Source organism: Hylobates moloch, unplaced genomic scaffold (genome assembly GCF_009828535.3).
Source record: "Hylobates moloch isolate HMO894 unplaced genomic scaffold, HMol_V3 SCAFFOLD_9, whole genome shotgun sequence".
Taxonomy (NCBI): Eukaryota; Metazoa; Chordata; class Mammalia; order Primates; family Hylobatidae; genus Hylobates; species Hylobates moloch.
In genome coordinates this window covers 93,111,794-93,131,488 of record NW_026652284.1, presented here as the reverse complement: position 1 = coordinate 93,131,488, position 19,695 = coordinate 93,111,794, and the positions used below count along the sequence as shown (strand labels likewise).

General features: G+C 33.5%; 1 protein-coding gene across 2 annotated transcripts in view; it reads left to right on the top strand.

Moving 5' to 3' along the window:
* Positions 1 to 19,695, top strand: part of CSMD3 (CUB and Sushi multiple domains 3) — a 1,208,741-nt gene that overhangs the window by 508,127 nt on the left and 680,919 nt on the right. For both annotated transcript variants that reach the window (XM_032760296.2, XM_032760295.2), the window contains one exon: positions 1,008 to 1,132. In XM_032760296.2, the coding sequence (XP_032616187.1) occupies positions 1,008 to 1,132 (125 nt within the window). The remainder of the gene's footprint in view (positions 1 to 1,007; positions 1,133 to 19,695) is intronic.

The window sequence follows — 19,695 nt, the reverse complement described above, 5'->3', positions numbered from 1 at the left end:
ATGCTGATCAGGTGTCACAATGAGTGAGAGACGACATGTAGGACTTTTTATGCCACGTTAAGGGATTATTTAGCCATAAAATGTATGGAACCCTGTCATTTGCAACAACATGGGTGGAACTGGAGATTATTAAGCGAATTAAGCCAGACACAGAAAGACAAACATCACATGTTCTCACTTACCTGAGGGATCTAAAAATCAAAACAATTAAACTTATGGATATAGAGAATAGAATAATGGTTACCAGAGGCTGGGAAGGTTAGTGGGGCAGGGGGAGGCTAGGAGGGAGAGGGGTATGGTTAATGGGTAAAAAAAGAAATAGAAAGAATGAAAAAGACCTACTATTTGATAGCAAAACAAGATAGCTATAGTCAATAATAACTTAATCATATAGTTCAAAATAACCAAAAGAATGTAATCGTATTTTTTGTAACACAAAGGATAAATTCACCTCATTCTCCCTGACTAATTATTTCATATTGCATGACTTCATGAAAACATCTTAGGTACCCCATAAAGATATACACCACAAAAATTTAAAATATTTTTTAGAAAAAACACCATATGAAAATCAATCAGTATAATTTTGCTCTCTAAATACATTAAGTGCATGTATATAGACACAAATGCATGTCTAAATGCATACACATGTAAAGACACATCTACAAACATACACATGTAAATACATGACAGAAAAACACCGTGATATAGTATGAACACAAGCACTGTACAAGTCAGAATAGCCACATTTTGATTCACATTTACCACCTACTTAGCATGGTAAACTTAGTGAATTATTTGACCTTCGTTCTACATCTATTAACAAGATGATTAAATTTGATGCTAGCTTTACATTTCCACAAGTCATACTTACACATTTTGTTTTCCAAAATACTTTTTGTCACTGTAGTACATATTTGACCTATTGGATATTGCCAGCAGAAGTGAAGCCTAGTTATTATGCTGCATCTTTCTTATCATATTTTTTCTCTTTTATTTAACTTTAGCCTTGGATCAACTGTGCAGTTCTCTTGTGATGAAGATTATGTCCTACAGGGCGCAAAGAGCATCACCTGTCAACGGATAGCTGAAGTTTTTGCTGCTTGGAGTGATCACAGGCCTGTGTGTAAAGGTAATGTTTTATAATAATGCCCTCTGAACACATTTTAATAGTTTAACCTTCATTTCATTGGGTATAAGTTTCAATTAAGTCTTTGAATTATAATATAATCTTTAAGGAAAGATTGTGCTCATATATTTATTGATATTTATAGAAAATCTGCAAAATGTGAATCACTCTATTAGGTTCCCAAGGAATTTCCAATCTAATAATCATACAACATAGACTGAAGCATAAAGTATGTAATACAAGACTCTGGAAACATTGTCAGCATTTTTTGAAAATCACAATTACCCTGTCTGTATAAGCAATGATACAGATATTTTAAAGCCGTAATTTCTCCTCCACTTGCATAGTTTGCCATTTGAATTGCTTATGTGTCTGTGTCTACAATACTTGGTAGCAGTCAAGGTAGAGCACAGGTTCTACAGTTAGTTAATTTAATCTAGAACAAACCATTTAGTTCTCTGGCTTTATATATCACATTATCAATAATTCCAAATAAGATATAAATATATATCTGATCTGCATATGTGTATATATATGTAAGATATATATATATATCTTATCTTGAATTACTGGAGGTATATATATGTGTGTGTGTGTGTGTGTGTACATATATATATAAATACCGGTATGTGTATATGTGTGTGTGTGTGTGTGTGTGTGTGTGTGTATAAGGCAAAATCTTGACTGGACAAAACTCATTGAGGACAATTTTAAATATAGAGGAAAATATTATGAAAGGCAAATGACATTTTGTACAGCTACTTAGAAAATAAAGAAAGGCACTAACACAACCAACTGGGGTACCTTTTTATTTTTAACATGGGAGTTCAAATGTATTAAAATCATCTGACTTTGTAGCTGAGTTTTAATAAGTAATTCACAGTGAAAAACACCTGATTGTAAGTCAATTTGACTACCCATAGTGTAAATATCATCTTTAAATACTAAAAAAACTAACAGATATGCCAATATCATTAGACATAAGCATCAAGGTTTGCAAGAACCATATCATTGAGGTCAGTCTGATGTCAAATAATTCCTGCCAGTAGAATTAAAATCTACACCTCAAATTTAAATATCTGTCACTGACTTGTGACAGAGTATAGAAAGAACTATTATCTCATTGAGATAAATCTTTAAAAATATGAATATAATTAAATGATGTTATATCTATATTATTATACTTCTTTTTCACCTTCTGACTGTTTCTTTGCCGTCTATTCCACTTGCTTATCTCTTTCTCTTCTTTAACTGCTTGTGACCGCTCGTAGGAACAAACATACAAATTATTTAATTAATTAAACTGTTAACCGTCAATTTAACTGTTAATCATAAAAACTAATCTTTCCCCCCCTCCTTTATCCTAGCTAGCACATGCATCACCTTCCCTCAGATGAACTATTTCCACATAAATTAAATAACGCTCCTTCTTTCTAAACTTTATAAAACTGTATTTGAAAATGAACACCTCATCATGTCGTACTGGCATTTCTGATTGCTTGTTTGTTGTTCTGGTGGTTATTATTTTTAATAATGGTGTTTCTGCATTTCTCTGTGTCTCTGTACTCGAGTTCTCTCTAGCTCTTCTTCTCTTTAAATAGTATAGCTGCCAAACATATAAAGAAACTCGATCAGTTTACACCCAAAAAACATTGTCTATAATATTCAAGTATTCCTATGATATGAGAAAGGCACACCTTTTTATAGCTTAGAAAGAAGTATACAGTATCTCATATTTTCTTATAAAGTGAATAATGAATAATACATTTTGTAAGGGTTACTTTCATGAATGTCCTGGCAATAAATAGAGCAGTAAAATGTATAAGGTTGATTTCTTGTGTCCTTCACTCAAGATGAAATTATAGCCATAAAGAGCAATATAGTGAACATCATGGCTTCAAAATGATATGTTCCAAATATCCTACTTCGGTGTCACATAAATTAGATACGTGCATTTTTGTTAGCAAAAACGGATGTGAAAATAGATGACACATTCAAGAAAAGGAGATTAATGTTAATGTAGGAACAAAATCTCACACCAGAAGTTATAGCCAGATCATGGAATTTAAGATCTACATAAAGTAAGATTGAGACTGCAAAGCATCTTTTTTCATTCAAGACTCTCATTTTGATTAAAAAGATGAATCATACTTATGATTGTAAATTGTTCAAAGGCAAAAGTAAGGTGTTATATTACATTGTTATTTTTTATAAACCCCATGGCACAAAGAGCAACTCTGTACTGACTTGAATTTCAAGAACTATTTGTTGAATATTAATGTATGATTGGACTTTTTAGATTGCAAGATACATTATGCTGTTATATATATAACATATATATTCATATTCAACAATTATTATATAGGAATTATTAAAAAAGCACATGTTCAAGATTCATATGTTGATATTATTTCATTTAAATTTACATTTTTTTCTGCAGATATTAGACATAGCCGCATTTGCTCATTGCATGCAAGGCACCTATGTGTATGGTTTACGAAGTCCATTTTGTTGCTAGAAATTACTGGTTGTGATAGTGGAAACAGTAATGGAGGGAACATGCTGAAATAGTAATTGAAGTTTTAAAATGACTACTGTGAGTCTGAACAAAGAGTAGTTCTCATGTCTCATGGGTTCTTGGACAGAATAAATATGCTTTTTTCCAGACAACAGCATAAATTGCAGTATCAGTGCACTGCACCTTTGAGAGATTATTAATATAGCTTCTGTCTCTGTATTGCATGGTTGGGCAATCAAGAAATGGTGATTTTTAAAGGGATTAAAAGTTCACACAGACAGCAAATTATGAATTAAAAGAGCAGTTTATAAATTAATATTAATATTTTTTACACAGAGACAATTCTTATTCCATAGATGGGTTATGTATACAAAGCATTTGCCAGTTTACAGTGGTGAAAACAATTATTCCTTTGTTGGATATGCAGTAGATACCCAAAAGCTGGAGCTTTTGCAAAAAGTAGCCTTATGTGTTGAAGATGTGTAGAATGTTCATTTTAGACCTTCCTGATACATAAAGAAACAGTATGTGGTTGGGCATGGATAATTTTGATAATGCAGAAACATTTAAAATAGTTAATAATAATAGACCGAAGAAAAAAATGGCAAATTTTAATCTGTTTATTAGGACGTTACCAAGTAATCAAAGTCTGTTAAGTTACAAGGGCAAAAACCACTCATGGGATTAATGAAATGGGTAATTAAGGGAGGATGAGAAAAGAAGACAATGAAATGGGAAAATACTAAAAACAACCATAAAGATCATGACATCACATTTTAATTTCTTTATTCAAAAATCATGAAATTGTTATTATTCATTTATTGTTGTACTGATCAGTTTATTTTTATTCATTAAACAAACACTTATGAACATGAGTAGGTATTCTAGATTATACATCATATGTGATATAGAGTATAAAATATTTTTTATTATTTTGTATTGATTTATAAGGCATAAACACAAAACTAGATAATATATAATTGGCTTTTGTCTACAAGTTAGTGCAATCCTCTGCAAAATTCAGATGAGGAAGATTATTTCCATGTTTGGAAATGGCCATTGAGATGGAGAAAATAATATGTGGGCAGAACTTGGAAATTATTGTGGATATAGGCAGAGGAAGATGAATGTGAAAGTCATTTCAAATGAGAGAATGTATCATGGGCAATCACAATGTGAATTGACACATCTGGGGAATCAGTTTGGTCAGTTATATGAAAGGATGTGGAGTGAGATAAAATTAGAGAGGTTATCTTATGTATCTCCTGGTTTGAAATATGTCTAGAAGCACTCCTAAACTTCTATTCCTATTGTCACTATTCTACAATTCCAATACGGCAACTATCACTTTTATTTTCATTTAGAGTACAATTTATCCCACATGTTACTGACAGACTAATCCCATTAAAGTCTCGCTTTGTGGATAGAGACAATGTGGTGGTGGTGGGTGTGGTGTTGCTGCAGCAGTTGCTGATGTTGCTGATTGTTAACTCTTTTGATTTCCAAAATCACCCATGATTTGCCTTTATGCAACTTTTTTTTTAACTCGTACCAAAAGTTTATCCCAATGTCTCAGTAATAAACAGAATTGCCACCTAGATATTCATATATGTCTAGCCTGTTCCTGAATGACCAAGCCAACCTCCCAAGGTCTTGTTCAGTTTTTACTTCCTCCAAAAATTCTTTCCTATTTCAATTTTCCCTTATCTCCTCATCTTTAAAATTACTTTACAATTACTGTCTTTACCACACAATATAGCATTTAATTTTATTTTGTTTGGCAATGCTGCCTAATCATTTCATGGACAGTAGACTTGCTTCTTCGACAAAAACCACCTCAAAAAGAACTAAATAATCAATGCCTCTAAAGTGTTTGAATTTTGAATGGATCTGTTTCAGCGGTTGCCAAAGAGGACAGTTATCAATGTGGTCTACCCATCCATTACTGTTGATAGAATAAAACAATCTAAATGAGGTTCAATTCCTTTCTTCATAAACAATGGAAAAAATGGGTGTACAGGTTGTATGATAGACAACTACTGGTCAAACCTAAGAGCTGCGACCCTCACTAACTCACATTTATTAAAAGCTCGGGGTCTTAACTTTTTCAAAATTATTTTACATATGTTACAAATTCCCTCTTATATATTATTCTTCTTCTCAGTGTTTAGCTCAGTGACCCACTGCACCCATATTTTTATACATATAGTAGCTGCCAAATAATAGTTTAAGAAACATTATAGGAAGATTTAATTAATTGTAACAAACAGTTTGAGAAGGTAGTAATAAGATCATTGCAACTAGAGAAAGTTGCTCTAGTAGAAGGCTTCCTGTTATGCAAAAGTAATTAGAAAATTTTGCCCAAGAGCAAATCAGAACCTGCTGAAATTTATCAGCCAGAAATGCATATAGCAGGTGTTTTTCTGTATTTGTTAACGCCTTCTTAGTTTTGTGGAATAATCTTACAGATGAAATGATGCATAATAAGGATGATATTAGCAATTAATAGAATGACATATGGTGAAGGAGATAGGCAGATGGTGTAGATATGGAAGTTTATCACACATTCATATTTCTTAGTGTTTTTTTTTTCTAAAAGCCATAGTTTGAAGCTTTATTAAACAATTTGGATTAGAAAACAAGCCTTACTAAGCTCTAACAGTTAACAGGTTTTAATGATATCATTTACATATTATTTGATGGAGATTGATAGTGATGCATTTATAGACAACTTAGTAGAAAATAGATCACTTAAAATTCAAAATTACCTGAGCAATTAGAAATTTTGCATTTCAAAGGTGCCCTTCCAACAATTGTTTAGAAATACATTCTATACATTTTGCCTAGCTCTCAGATTATTATAAAAATATGCATATAATGAACAAATTCTTGATTCAGTTTTGGTACATAGCAGGAAAATCTCCACAGATATAAAAGAGAACATTTTCTTTCCAACTCATCATTTTCTAGGAGTATAACCTTGCTTATTTGCTTAATATCTTCTGAACTTCAATTTACTTATTTGTAAGTTGATGAGGGATTGTATGGACTCCTTTCAGTTGAAAATTCTAAATATTCTGAAGTATATTGACTGCTTCTCTGTTGAAACATGTTAAGGATATTTTTAGTTCAATATTCTTCTTTACCTTTGAATGCCGAGAATTTGTCTCAGTTCCTGAAACACAAAAGCAAGAATAATTTTTAAAAATTTTAATAAACTCTTGCTAACGAAATGTTATTTTTATTGTACTATGTTTTGGATATTTAAAAAAGACAGGTTTCAAATTTGTTCAGTACCAAAACGATGGTTATTGATCGTAAAACTGCTTCAAAGTAATTTAGATTCTGCAGATCTTTTATGCTTTATTTACCATTAAAATCTACCTTTGTATAAAGGTAAAAGATCATTTGTCTTCTTGCATTTTTATTATGAAATGCACCCTTGTCATATGTTGAGTTTAAACAATGTATCTTTAGAAAAATAAAGGTGATTATAATGTCATTCTTGAAACTGCTATACACTAAGATATTTTTGAGAGTTTTCAAATGGGAAATAAATATTTTAATTCTTAAAATGTATTAGTAACAATTCTAAATTTGGGGAGAGAAAAATACAAAAGAAAATAACTCTTTAACTTTTAGCTAATATAATTTTAAAAGCTTAAAATTTGAAATTTAATGGGGATAAAATGAGCTATATCATTCCCAAACAACAAATAACCAGGGAAAAACAAACTGCAATAACCATATTAGCAATGAATGCTTTCACTAAACTAAAAAACCAAGCACTGAAAAAAATCTGAAATGTAATGTCTTAATGCAAGGATGAACAAATGAAAAGCTAATAAAATCAGCACAGGAATTGCAATTTTGGAGAAGAAGCTACCTATATAAAAGGAAATGTTGAAAAATTATTAAAATAGAATAACTTTTTGTGTTCATAGTAAACTTATGAAATCTCTTAAAATTCCCCTGTGATGTAGAAAACCTTATTTCCTATATTTGCTGAAAATATGTGCTACTAGCAAAAAGCATCTTGAAGATCTGTGATGACTTAATAGTCTTTCCACTAATCCTGATCACATAAAAAGTTGGAAAACTTAAATATATTAGGGTTAGGATGCCCTTATTTAGCTTCTCCGCAGTAAAATCCCACTTTGTTTCAAAATAATAGCTGGGCTAGCTCTGGGAAGGAGGGTTTATAGATAACAGTGATCACCCCGTAACCTTTAGAATGTCTGATGCTATGCATATGCACTCGAAATGTATAATTGTACCATGCAAAGTGAAAGAAACAATAGGAAAGGAAAAAATGATGAAACCTGGGAACCAAAGAGGAAACAAAAGGCATAGGCAGAATATGTACAGACATTATTGATGAGAAAGAGATAAATTTTTATCCTTTAAATTGAATTTATTTGAAGTTGTAAAAGTCACTGGTCTTCTGCTTGATATGAACCTTCAGAATTTATGACATTTTGGCAGACCTTTCCTCATATTAAGGCATGAAGTATGTTCTTCTGCTTAGTTTGTCTTACAGTAATTTTTGTGGAGCTAGGTAAATAGTGTCAACATTGCAAACAAATAGCAATGCCTGGCACAAGGCAGATACTCACTAATATTTGAATGAATGAGTGTTTTGTTTACCACTATGCTAGACACAATGTGAGAAGCACAGAACAGAACTGAACAAATTATGCCCTTAAGAAATGTACGATCTCATTGAAAACACAGTACATTCAAAATAAAACAACCAGAGAACATCCCTAAAGAAACAGAGGCATGGTTGCACAGTCAATATTTGTCATAAAGACAATTCAAAACAAAGGAAAGACAGAAGACAGAAATGATAGTATTACCTTTGGGAAATAAATTTCATTGGACATGAAAATACCACTTAGTCATTTTATCTCTGAGGCTATTATTATTATATATTATTCCCTTATTTTGGAAATCATTCATTTGTTTATTTAATAATATTGATATTTTGTGGTAATTATTAGGTAAGGGGAGGGAAAAGATGAATTTTTCTCCTCAAAGAGATCAATAGGCTACTCCAGTGGGAAAAACAGCAACAAAAAAGTATGCATTACTATATACTACAATAAGAGCTACTGCAGAAAAATGAATATGGTGCATTCAGTTCAAAGAAGATTAAGGAACCACTCTGCCTAGAAGAGCACAAAAATTTTTACAGAAAAGGATAAGCAGGGATTCAAAAAGGACAGACAGAAAGACAGACATAGAGATTGAAAAATGTAAGACATTAAAGATAGAGAGAACTACATATAAAGCCACAGGGTGATGAAAGGAACCATAGAGGGAGAGAGAGAGAGAAAGACGGAGAGAGAGAGAGGAGAAAAAAAAAAAAAACAGAGGGAGAGGAGTGAGTGAAATGTGGAGGAGCATAAACTTATTGAGGATCGGAAAAAGCTCTACCTGCAATGAATTTACTCTCAAGGGTGGGCGCCAAGAGTTTTAAAAGTTAATATATAATTACAATAGTTTATTGTCAATTCTATGCTAAGAGCTATACAAAAAAAGGAGTGCTCCTCTAAGCCTCCCAGCACAGACCTGTTGTGGTCTGTGGACTGTAAGGAACCAGGCTCACACAGCAGGAGGTGAACAGCGGGCAAGTGAGCTTGAGCTCCACCTCCTGTCAGATGAGCAGCAGCATTAGATTGTCATAGGAGCGTGAACCCTATTATGAACTGTGCATGTGAGGGATCTAGGTTGCATGCTCCTTATGAGAATCTAATGATGAATATAATGTGCTTGAATCATCCTGAAACTATACCACTCCTCCCCCGAGTCCGTGGAAGAATTATCTTCCACCAAACCAGTCCCTGGTGCCTAAAAGGTTGGGGACCACTGCTGTAGGTTACTAGGGATTGTTAAGGAAGGCGTCCACAGAAAAAAGTACCTGAGTTCAACGCTGAAGATGCAGTAAACAAGGCTAATGATGAGAACAATGGTGGATGTACAGATTACACCAGATTGAGGGAGCCCCGTGGGCAAAGGCTTATAATATTAGGGACCATTATGTTTTAGAAAATGGAGTATGAACATTTTTATTTCCATATACCTGTTGGCCATTTGTACGTCTTCTTTTGAGAAATGTCTGCTCAATCATTTGTCCATTCTTAATTGAGTTGTTTTCTTGCCATTAAGATGTTTTAATTCCTCATATATTTTGGACATAAGGCCCTTATCAGGTATATGGTTTACAAATAATTTCTCTCACTTCATATGTTGTCTCTTCACCCTGTTGATTGCTTCCTTTGCCGTGCAGAAGCTCTTTAGTTTGATGCAATGCCATTTGTCTATTTTTGCTTTTGTTGCCTATGCTTTTGGGGTCATATACAGGAAATCGCTGCCACACTAATGTCAGAGAGACATTAGTTTTCCCTATTTTTTTAAATAGTTTTATACTTTCAGGTCTTTATTTAACTATTTAATCCATTTGAAATTCATTCCTGTATAAGATATGAAATAAAGGTCTAATTTTCTTCTTCTACATGTGGATATGCAGTTTTCCCAGTACCATTAATTGAAACGGTATCACTTCACATCTGTTAGGTTGCCTATCATCAAAAATATAAGAGATAAGTATTGGTGAGGATATGGAGAAAAGAGAATCTGTATATACTGTTAGTAAGAATGTAAATTAGTACAGCCATTATGAAAAATAGTATGCAGATTCCTGAAAAAAAAAATAGAACTACCATATGATCCAGCAATCCTGCTACTAGATATTAATCCAAAAAAAATGAAAGCAGTATGTCCAAGACATATCTACATTCCCATATTCATTGCTGCATTATTCACAGTAGCCAAGATATGTAATCAACCTAAGTGTCATCCATCAATGGATGACCGAATGAAGAATCATCCATTGTTTTATATATAATGGATATATGTTATGTTTATATATATATATATATATAAAACTCCTTGATTTTAAAAAAATCAAATAATTGAAATAAGCCACTAAAGCAAATATTGCACATTAGATTATCAGTAGATGATAACATACACATAACGACAGGAAAGGAAGGTATAAAAGCAATGAATATGTTGAAATGTTGATACTTTTGACAAACTTGAAAAAATTCATGCTTCATAAAGATATATTTGGTTATTTAATTTTCTTCTCATAATGTTATACATAATGGATATATCTTATATTTATTTTATATATAATGTATATATATATTATATTATATAAAATATATAATATGTAACATAATTATATTTTATATACATAACAATTAACTAAATATATTCTAATATATACATAATATAATACATAATTATATATATAACATAATATATACATAACAATTAACTAAATATATATTACAAATTAAATATATACATTACACATAAATACACACACACACACACACACATATATACACACACACACAATGGAATACTATTCAGCCTTAAAAAAGAAGGAAATGTTGTTATATGTGACAACATAGATGAACCTGGAAGACAGTCTGCTAAGTGAGATAAGCCAGGCACAAAGACAAATATGGTATGATCTCACTTACGTGTGGAATCTAAAAAAGTTGAGCCTGATGACTATAGCTAGTAATAATGTACTGCATGCTTGACAATTACTAAGAGAGTAAATTTTAAATGTTTTCGCCACACAAAAGTATGTGAGGTGATGGGTATATTAATTAGCTTGATTTAATTGTTCACAAGTAGACGAATATCAAAATATCATATATACATTTTTTATTTGTCAATTGTATCTTAAGGCTGGAGACATTTTAAAGTAAATGAATGAAATAAAATATAAAAGAAAGAAGATGGCATATGATTTGAGAGAGACAAGACTAAGAATTGTATCCAGTTTGAAGACTAGTTCAGTAATTTAGGTAAAAAGTAATATGACTTTAGATTAAGTGAATGAAAAGAAAATGTAGAGAAGAGTTGGAACAGAAGTGAATTGAGGGAACAACAATATGAGGGATAGGAGGATGAAGTTGAGCCTGTGAAAGACTAAAATAGGAGCAGCTAGAAGCAAAGATTGATAACCAGAGAGAATGGTGTCATGATACCACAGCAGGGAGCTATTTTATAAATCAGATGTGATCAACATTGTGAAATGCTGCAAAATGGTCAGGAAAATAAATTAAATTCAACATTCAAGAGGCCACCAGTGACCTGGGTAAAATCGTTTTCACTGGAATTAGTGATGTATAAGCCACATGGCTAATAATTGAGGAATAATGAGGTGAAAAAAACTGAGGCTTTATGTGAAAGTTGGAAGCTTGCCTCTGAAGCAAAGGCAAGAGCTAGGTTTGTAGATGGAAAAGGACATGCAATGAGGAAAGATTGTTTTTAAGATGTGAGAGACTGAAGTAATCCTGAGGACAAAGATACAATGCTTGAGAGAGGTTGAAAATACAGGTAAGATCTGAGCCAATTGTAACATTACAGTCCTAGGAGGTTAAGAATCTGAGATTCAGAATAGAGGGGATAGCATTGCCCTTGGATAAAAATTGACACATACTCTCCCTTAAGGTGAAAGACCCTGAGGAAGGAGCTGATGAAGGTATAATGTTTTTGTAGGGGTAAATGGAAGAAGGCATCATTCTCAAATGGCAGAACCCTCTACCCCTATTTTTTTCTGTAAAGTAGGTACGGTTATTTGAGGAAGGAGGAAACCCAGCAGTTCTGTGATGAAATTGGATGAAACTGAAATTTTTATGAATAGGGAGGTGGGGGAGGTCATCAAGCAGCCACTGAGAAACAGGATCTTATCCTGAGGGTTTTTCATTTAGCTCAGTGATCGCCATCCCTGGCTGCACGTGAAAATCACCTGGAGATCTTTTAAAAGAAAAATCCGTGCCTAACTCCCATCCTAGGTTAATTAAATCAAAGTCTCTAGAGGATAATTCAGTTAATATATTTCTCTCTGTGATAAATTCGTCAATTTAACTACACTGAAGATCCCGAAAACAACTTAAAATGACACTCTGTTTTCTTAGGGAGTCTCTCCCTTATTCATGAACCGTAATGTACTCACTGGCAGGCTGATTGGGACATTTAATTACACGTATCATATCCTTGTTCTACAGAGTGCCAAAGTGGAAGTTTGATGCATTGAGGTCACCGAGCTAAAGCAGCAGCTCACCATTTCCTCTTCTAACCAGACTTAATCCAGATACCGAAAGTAATATAAATTTGCATGTTAAATTTCAAAGATGAACTCATTTTCATACTTATCATGTATTACCAGCTGGAAATGGCACCGATTTACTTCTGAGATAAGTATTTCTTGGGAAGAAATGAAATGAGGTCAGAACTAAATGAACTGCACTTCATTTGCACTCCTGCTGTCCCCTTTTAGCCATCTTTAGCTTATTTATTCCAAGGAAATAAGACACGACAAATGTAGGTTTGCAGCATCGAAATAATTTTGAGAAGAAAATTAAATAACCAAATATGTCTTTATGAAGCATGAATTTTTTCAAGTTTGTCAAAGGTATCAACATTTCAACATATTCGTTGCTTTTATATATCCGTTTCCTGCTGTATATTATTATCTACTGATAATATAACTTATGCAATATTTGCTTTAGTGGCTTATTTCAATTATTTGATTTTTTAAAAAAAATATGTGTTTAAAATTTTACACTTCTGTTACATTGTTAAGGCCAATATTTGTGACAGATTTTTTAAGTGTTATTTTACTAGAACATATTTTTTTAGTTTGGGGAAAGGAAAAAGGAGACATCGTGGATGACTTCTTGTGTTTGTCATCTAAAAAAATGATGCTCTGAACCAATTTGGAGTTAATAAAAGTTTATGTTTATGTGCTTGATTTTGGGTAAACTTTTATTTCAATGTTTGAATGATAAATATTCGTATTTAGTAGGATTTACAAGTATATATTTATTCTGAAAATAAACACTTTGGATGTTCTAATATTGTTACTTTAACCATTAATAATGTCTCACATCTCCTAGATACTTCTACTAAATTCTAAGGGAAAAAAAAAGACAACAAAACCTTTAGATATAAAAAGAATAAAGCAAAAATGGCTTTCCATTAAGACTATAGAAATGACTTCTGAAAATCTTCTCACTTACCTTTATTTGTATTTACTTTGTTGTCTTCTAGCTAAAGTTTGTTTCTAAATTATGCAAGGAGGACACAGGTTATTTTTCCTGCCTAAGAGTATTTAAAAACAACAATAAAACATCATAAAGACCATGCTGAGAAAAACTTTTGTGAAGTCTTTATTAAACGACTCCAATTTTCTTCATTTTCATGACCATAAAAATATTTATTAATTATCTATAGTAGCATTTATTGTGGGCTATGAATACCAAAGGCCACATTTGACTTTTCAAAAAGTTTACCCTATTTACTATTTCCTGTCACAGAAAGTAATAACAATACTGGCTATTGTGAACCTATTTTCTTTGTCATTAAGGCAAAATTGTCTGATGAAGTTAAAACCAGGGAGAAATGTGATCAGCTCATTTTAGAATTACAATAACTAAGAAAGACAATAGTGAACATTGCCAGAGAGTGTATTTAGAATTTTAAGAGAGCAGTTTCAAACAAATTATAGATCAGATATTGAATTGCAGCTACAAAGTTATAAAGATGTAAGCCACTCTTACTTTCAAGTGCTAAAAGACTAGAGTCATAAAGCACTTATTTAAAGAAAGACATTTAAGGAAACTGAAGTTGTAATATAGAGACTTTACTGAGGGTCTATGATTTTAAAGACATGTATGTATACACATATGACCCAGATTGAATATTAAATATAGGATATACCCTTCTAAGAACATTGCCAGGCTGTCTAAAGCCTAAAAGATTTAGGAATATGAGATATGTTAAACTAGTATTTCCTAAAGTTATATTTGAATATTAATAATGAATAAATTTGGTAGAAAAGGTATTCAATGGTAGTCAGACAAATAGATGATTTGCTGTATTACTTTAACTACAGAACTTGGCAGAACCTCTAATATTGTCATGTTTTTCATTTATCATTAAAAGTGGAAATGTAGTATATAACACAGCTACCAAAAAAATCTCATCTAGCTGAAAATTTTGAATGATGCTGGTGTGGGCTGTGTTATTTCAATAATCATCTAACTATTCTCATCTCCAGTTCATTCCTTCTCACATTTGATTTACATATAACTACTATCATAGAATATGCTTACTTTAAAACATTACTTTTCTATTCTGCAGATAATTCATTGCTATATCATTCAAGTCAAAAATTGTTAACCTGGCATTTTGGAGCCTCTAAAAACTGACTCTGGACTTTTTTTTGTAACTTTATTTCTTCTTAGTTCCAATCATAAACAGTGTTCTAAATAGGTAGATATGACCATGGCTAATATTTCCTCCCAGCATGCCCCTTTAGTGAAAAGAAACCCAGACTTAAGAGGACCGGAGTTCAGTCTCCTTTATTGTTTATTTATAATATATAATATATATTATATATTATATATTTAATATATAATATATTATATATTATATATTAAATATATAATATATATTAAATTTTTCTTTAATTTCTTTTCTGTAGTAGTAACTGTACTGACTACAAATAATTAATGCTGTAATTTTATAGATGAGAAAACACGTCAAGTAAATTGCCCAAGAGAACATAGCTTTTATATGTGCTGGAACTGGGATTCAACGCAAAATGTGTGTGATTTCCAGGTCTATGTAATTTTCACTATACCGTACAGAATTAAAGAGCACAAAACACTGAAGAGTGCAGTATATACAAACTACGAATATGATGAATTTCTGTTCAACTTTTCAAAAGTTCATGTGAAGTTTATGGCTCTTATAAAATTACTTGGAAATAAGACTGTCAGTCCCAGCATACATAAGATGTTTGGCCTCCTTAGGTAAGGACTATTCTTTTCTGTGCCATCTAAACCCTAACTCAGCAGTACTTATGGATTTTGTCTAAAGAATTTTCCTGAATTAACTTTTCCCTTTTCTGATTTGTCTTTTCTGAGTCTTTCCTTTGAAAATTTCTTCCTTCCTTTTTAAAACCAGTTGTTTCTCCACAAATTTAAAAATAACTATTTGGTAGGTAAGTGTTCACAGTTTCATCTTTTATTTTCTTTATAGTCAAACATTGTGATAAACATTGACATTACAATTCAGCAATGTACCTTAGATGGTTTGAGGTTGCAATTTATTCACACATTAACTAGTTTTGAAAAAGGCAGTTTTACTCTGAATGTGCAAACCCTATGGTTGTAATATGGAAGATTAAAGACAAACAAAAAGATTGCTCAGTGAAAGAATTTGAATGTAGGGGATGAGGAGCAGAGGAAAACTTTTTAAAGTTATTGGAATATTGAGCAATATGGAAAGAGGCTGAAACCTTGGGAGATGATAGCTAGCGAGGAATCCTTAGGTGAGGTAAAAAAAGATTTATGAGAAGAGGAAGATCTAATATTTAATCTTAAACTGTGTTGCTGGCCGGGCGCGGTGGCTCACGCTTGTAATCCCAGCACTTTGGGAGGCCGAGGCGGGCGGATCACGAGGTCAGGAGATCGAGACCACGGTGAAACCCCGTCTCTACTAAAAATACAAAAAAATTAGCCGGGCGTGGCGGCGGGCGCCTGTAGTCCCAGCTACTCGGAGAGGCTGAGGCAGGAGAATGGCGTGAACCCGGGAGGCGGAGCTTGCAGTGAGCCGAGATCGCGCCACCGCACTCCAGCCTGGGTGACAGAGCCAGACTCCGTCTCAAAAAAAAAAAAAAAAAAAAAAACTGTGTTGCTGCCATGTAATTTTCCTACCTTATTGCACTGGCCCAAACCTTAAGTGATACTTATCCCTAGTCGTTGCCAGTGGCTAGAAAAAAATAGGTAAGAAATACAAAGGACAGTTGTCTCCTTTTCCAATTATTAGAGAGGTTTTGTTTGGTTGGTTGGTTGCTTGCTTGCTTTTTTGAAGAAGTTGAGGGTTCTCAGCTTTTATAGAGGTTTAATTTCATGAAAACATGAAAGTCATATGGGTTGTTTTTGGGGGTGAAGTTTTTGATGCACTGCCTGATGGGGGTTCTAGTGATGTAAACAGTAGTCATTCTGTTTTGGCCTTATGAACTCCATGAATACTTCATAGGATTGTTAGAGGTATGTATCTAGAACTGTGAGGGTCTTTTACCAGGCTTGCAACTAAGACTCGCTGTGTCTTAGTTGGAATGCTATACTAAATTGCCATAGATTCGGTGTCTTAAAGAGGAAATGTTTATTTCTCACAGTTCTGGAGGCTGGAAGTTTGAGATCAGAATGCCAGCATGGTTGGATTGCATTGAGGGCCCTTTTCTAAGTTGCAAACAGCTGATGTCTTTTTATATATTCACATAGTAAAAAGAGGAAGAGCTAGCTCTCTGACCTTTTAAAAGCATGAATCTCATTCATGTGAGCTCACCCTCGTGATCTAATTACCTCCCAAAGACTCGCACCATTCATGCTATCACATTGGGTATTTGACATCAACATATGAATTTAGGAGGAATGCAAACATTCAGTCCATACAGCTTGCCACATTTTCACAGATGCTAGCAGAAGTCCAAAGACTCATAGGTCAGAGACGAAGGATAGTTTACTACTCACAAAAAAAGTAGGCCGGGCGCGGTGGCTCACGCTTGTAATCCCAGCACTTTGGGAGGCCGAGGCGGGCGGATCACGAGGTCAGGAGATTGAGACCACGGTGAAACCCCGTCTCTACCAAAAATACAAAAAATTAGCCGGGCGTGGTGGCGGGCGCCTGTAGTCCCAGCTACTCGGAGAGGCTGAGGCAGGAGAATGGCGTGAACCCGGGAGGCGGAGGTTGCAGTGAGCCGAGATCGCGCCACTGCACTCCAGCCTGGGCAACAGAGCGAGACTCCGTCTCAAAAAAAAAAAAAAAAAAAAAAAGTAGTAGCCAGAATACCAGAATTGGTGCCACTTTGCTGAGCCCCAGTTCCCAAAGAGGCACATGGATAGAACCAGGTATCAGATTCTCATATATAGTAAGTTGCATTATAGGAAACAAACCTTGGCCATAAAGAGTTCAAATCTTTTATAATTGGTGGTAAGCACTGCCGACACATCTTTGCTCGGGAGGGAGACACTATCTCCATCTTCCAAAATTGTAAAATAAATTTGTGTTTTGCTTTGGAAAGAACAACTGTCCCTGAATTCCAGTGCTGTTTGACATATGAACAACCTTAAAAAGATATTCCAGAACAACAGCAGTCAATGTCTTTGCTTGACAGATGTGCACAACCACAAGAAACACGTGGAGGATTGCCTCCTAACAATACCCACCCCTAACGTCCATAACATATTGACTTTAGGTATATAAATATATATATATATATATATATATATATATTTCCACGTAGTATGTGTTTAATAAAAATCTGTTTGTCTAATAAATTGATTTGTGACCAATTAAACAAAATGAACATAAGGCCGACTATGTTAAGAACTATGATAGAGGTAATTGAAACTAAAATGTTATTCACACTGTAGCCTTTCCCAAAACGTCATAAGCTAAGAGCACTGTCTACCATATATCTTTATTTTGTTATTCCTCATCAGTCTAAACTTTCTGATGCATTTTCTCATGAGAATTCCCATTAATCAGATACTTTGATTAATCTGAATGCCAGAGGCTGGAACCAAATCCATTCCATTTTTATCATACAACATTAAATTAAGATCATTATCAAGATGAATCCTAACTGCAGAATGAGGCCAATCACCAGGCACCCAGACTCAACTTGCAGAACAAATTACATCAATATTAGTGTCTACTTTAGAGAGGCAGGTGGCTTTTTCCTTTAGTTTTTATATTGTTCTTTGCACTTGTCCCAAATCTTTAATCTAGATACTTTAGGATGTATTAACAATTGCCTTGGCTCACAAGATGAAAATCTAGGACAATTCTATCATCTATAACAACCCTGGCCAGTAAGTTGAGGCTGACCTTAAGGTCAGAACTGAGGTGGCATCAGTGCCTTCCAGAACTGAGGTGGCATCATTGATCACTTCAGCTAATAAATCAGAGACAAATTTTATAACACCTTTTCTAATCCAATTGCTCTTATTATCATAGGATAACCACCTTCAGGGTCCTCATAAATAATGAATCAGCTTCCCTCCCAGTAGCTCTCCTAAGTAAGCATGGTAGCCTTATATTGGCAAGATCTCCTTAGTCATCTAAAGGCTTTATGACCTATAGGTATTGTTATCTTAAACTTGTTTCAAATGTATTTATTTATTTTAAATCAACAGACAAAATTGTATGTATTTGTCATGTACAAGATGATGTTTTAAAGTAAGTATACACTGTGGAATTGTTAAATCTAGCTATTTATAAAATGTATTATCTAACATTATTTTGTGGTAAAAACTTTTAACATTCACTGTATTAGTATTTTCCAAGAATACAATATATCATCATTAACCATAGTCACCACGCTGTACAATAGATCTTGAATGTCTCTTATTGATACATCTAAGGTGAATGTCACCATATTTTGGGAAGACAGCCTAGTTAAAATCTATTTTCCACATAAGGATAGTTCCCGGGTAAACATCATGTCTCTGGGGGGAAAAAAAGCATTGTTTAAATGTTTAAAATTATGGACCCCATTCTTAAGAAGGACCTACATCAGCCAGGGTACTCAAGTTGACAGTGCCTTCAAAGTGCCTCTCAAATGGCTAGAAAACAGTGAGTTTCCCAATTCAGTTTTAATGATTAAATCTGGTCTTTGTTTGGGAAGGGACTCTGTCCTATTTGTATATCCAGCTAGAAAGTTGGCATTTGTTTACCTCATGGAATGACAGAGTGACAGCTTTAGGAATAAAGGTAGAAAAAATATCTAGAGGTGTGAACAAGTGTTTTACTTTGGAAGTGTAGAAGTTTGAGTCATTTCCTACTGTTTCCCGTAAGCTTATTGGTAAGAATAAGGACGATTGTGTTCAAATCGGTCAGAGACATCCAGCAGGTGATCAGAGACCTATCAATAAGTTGAATT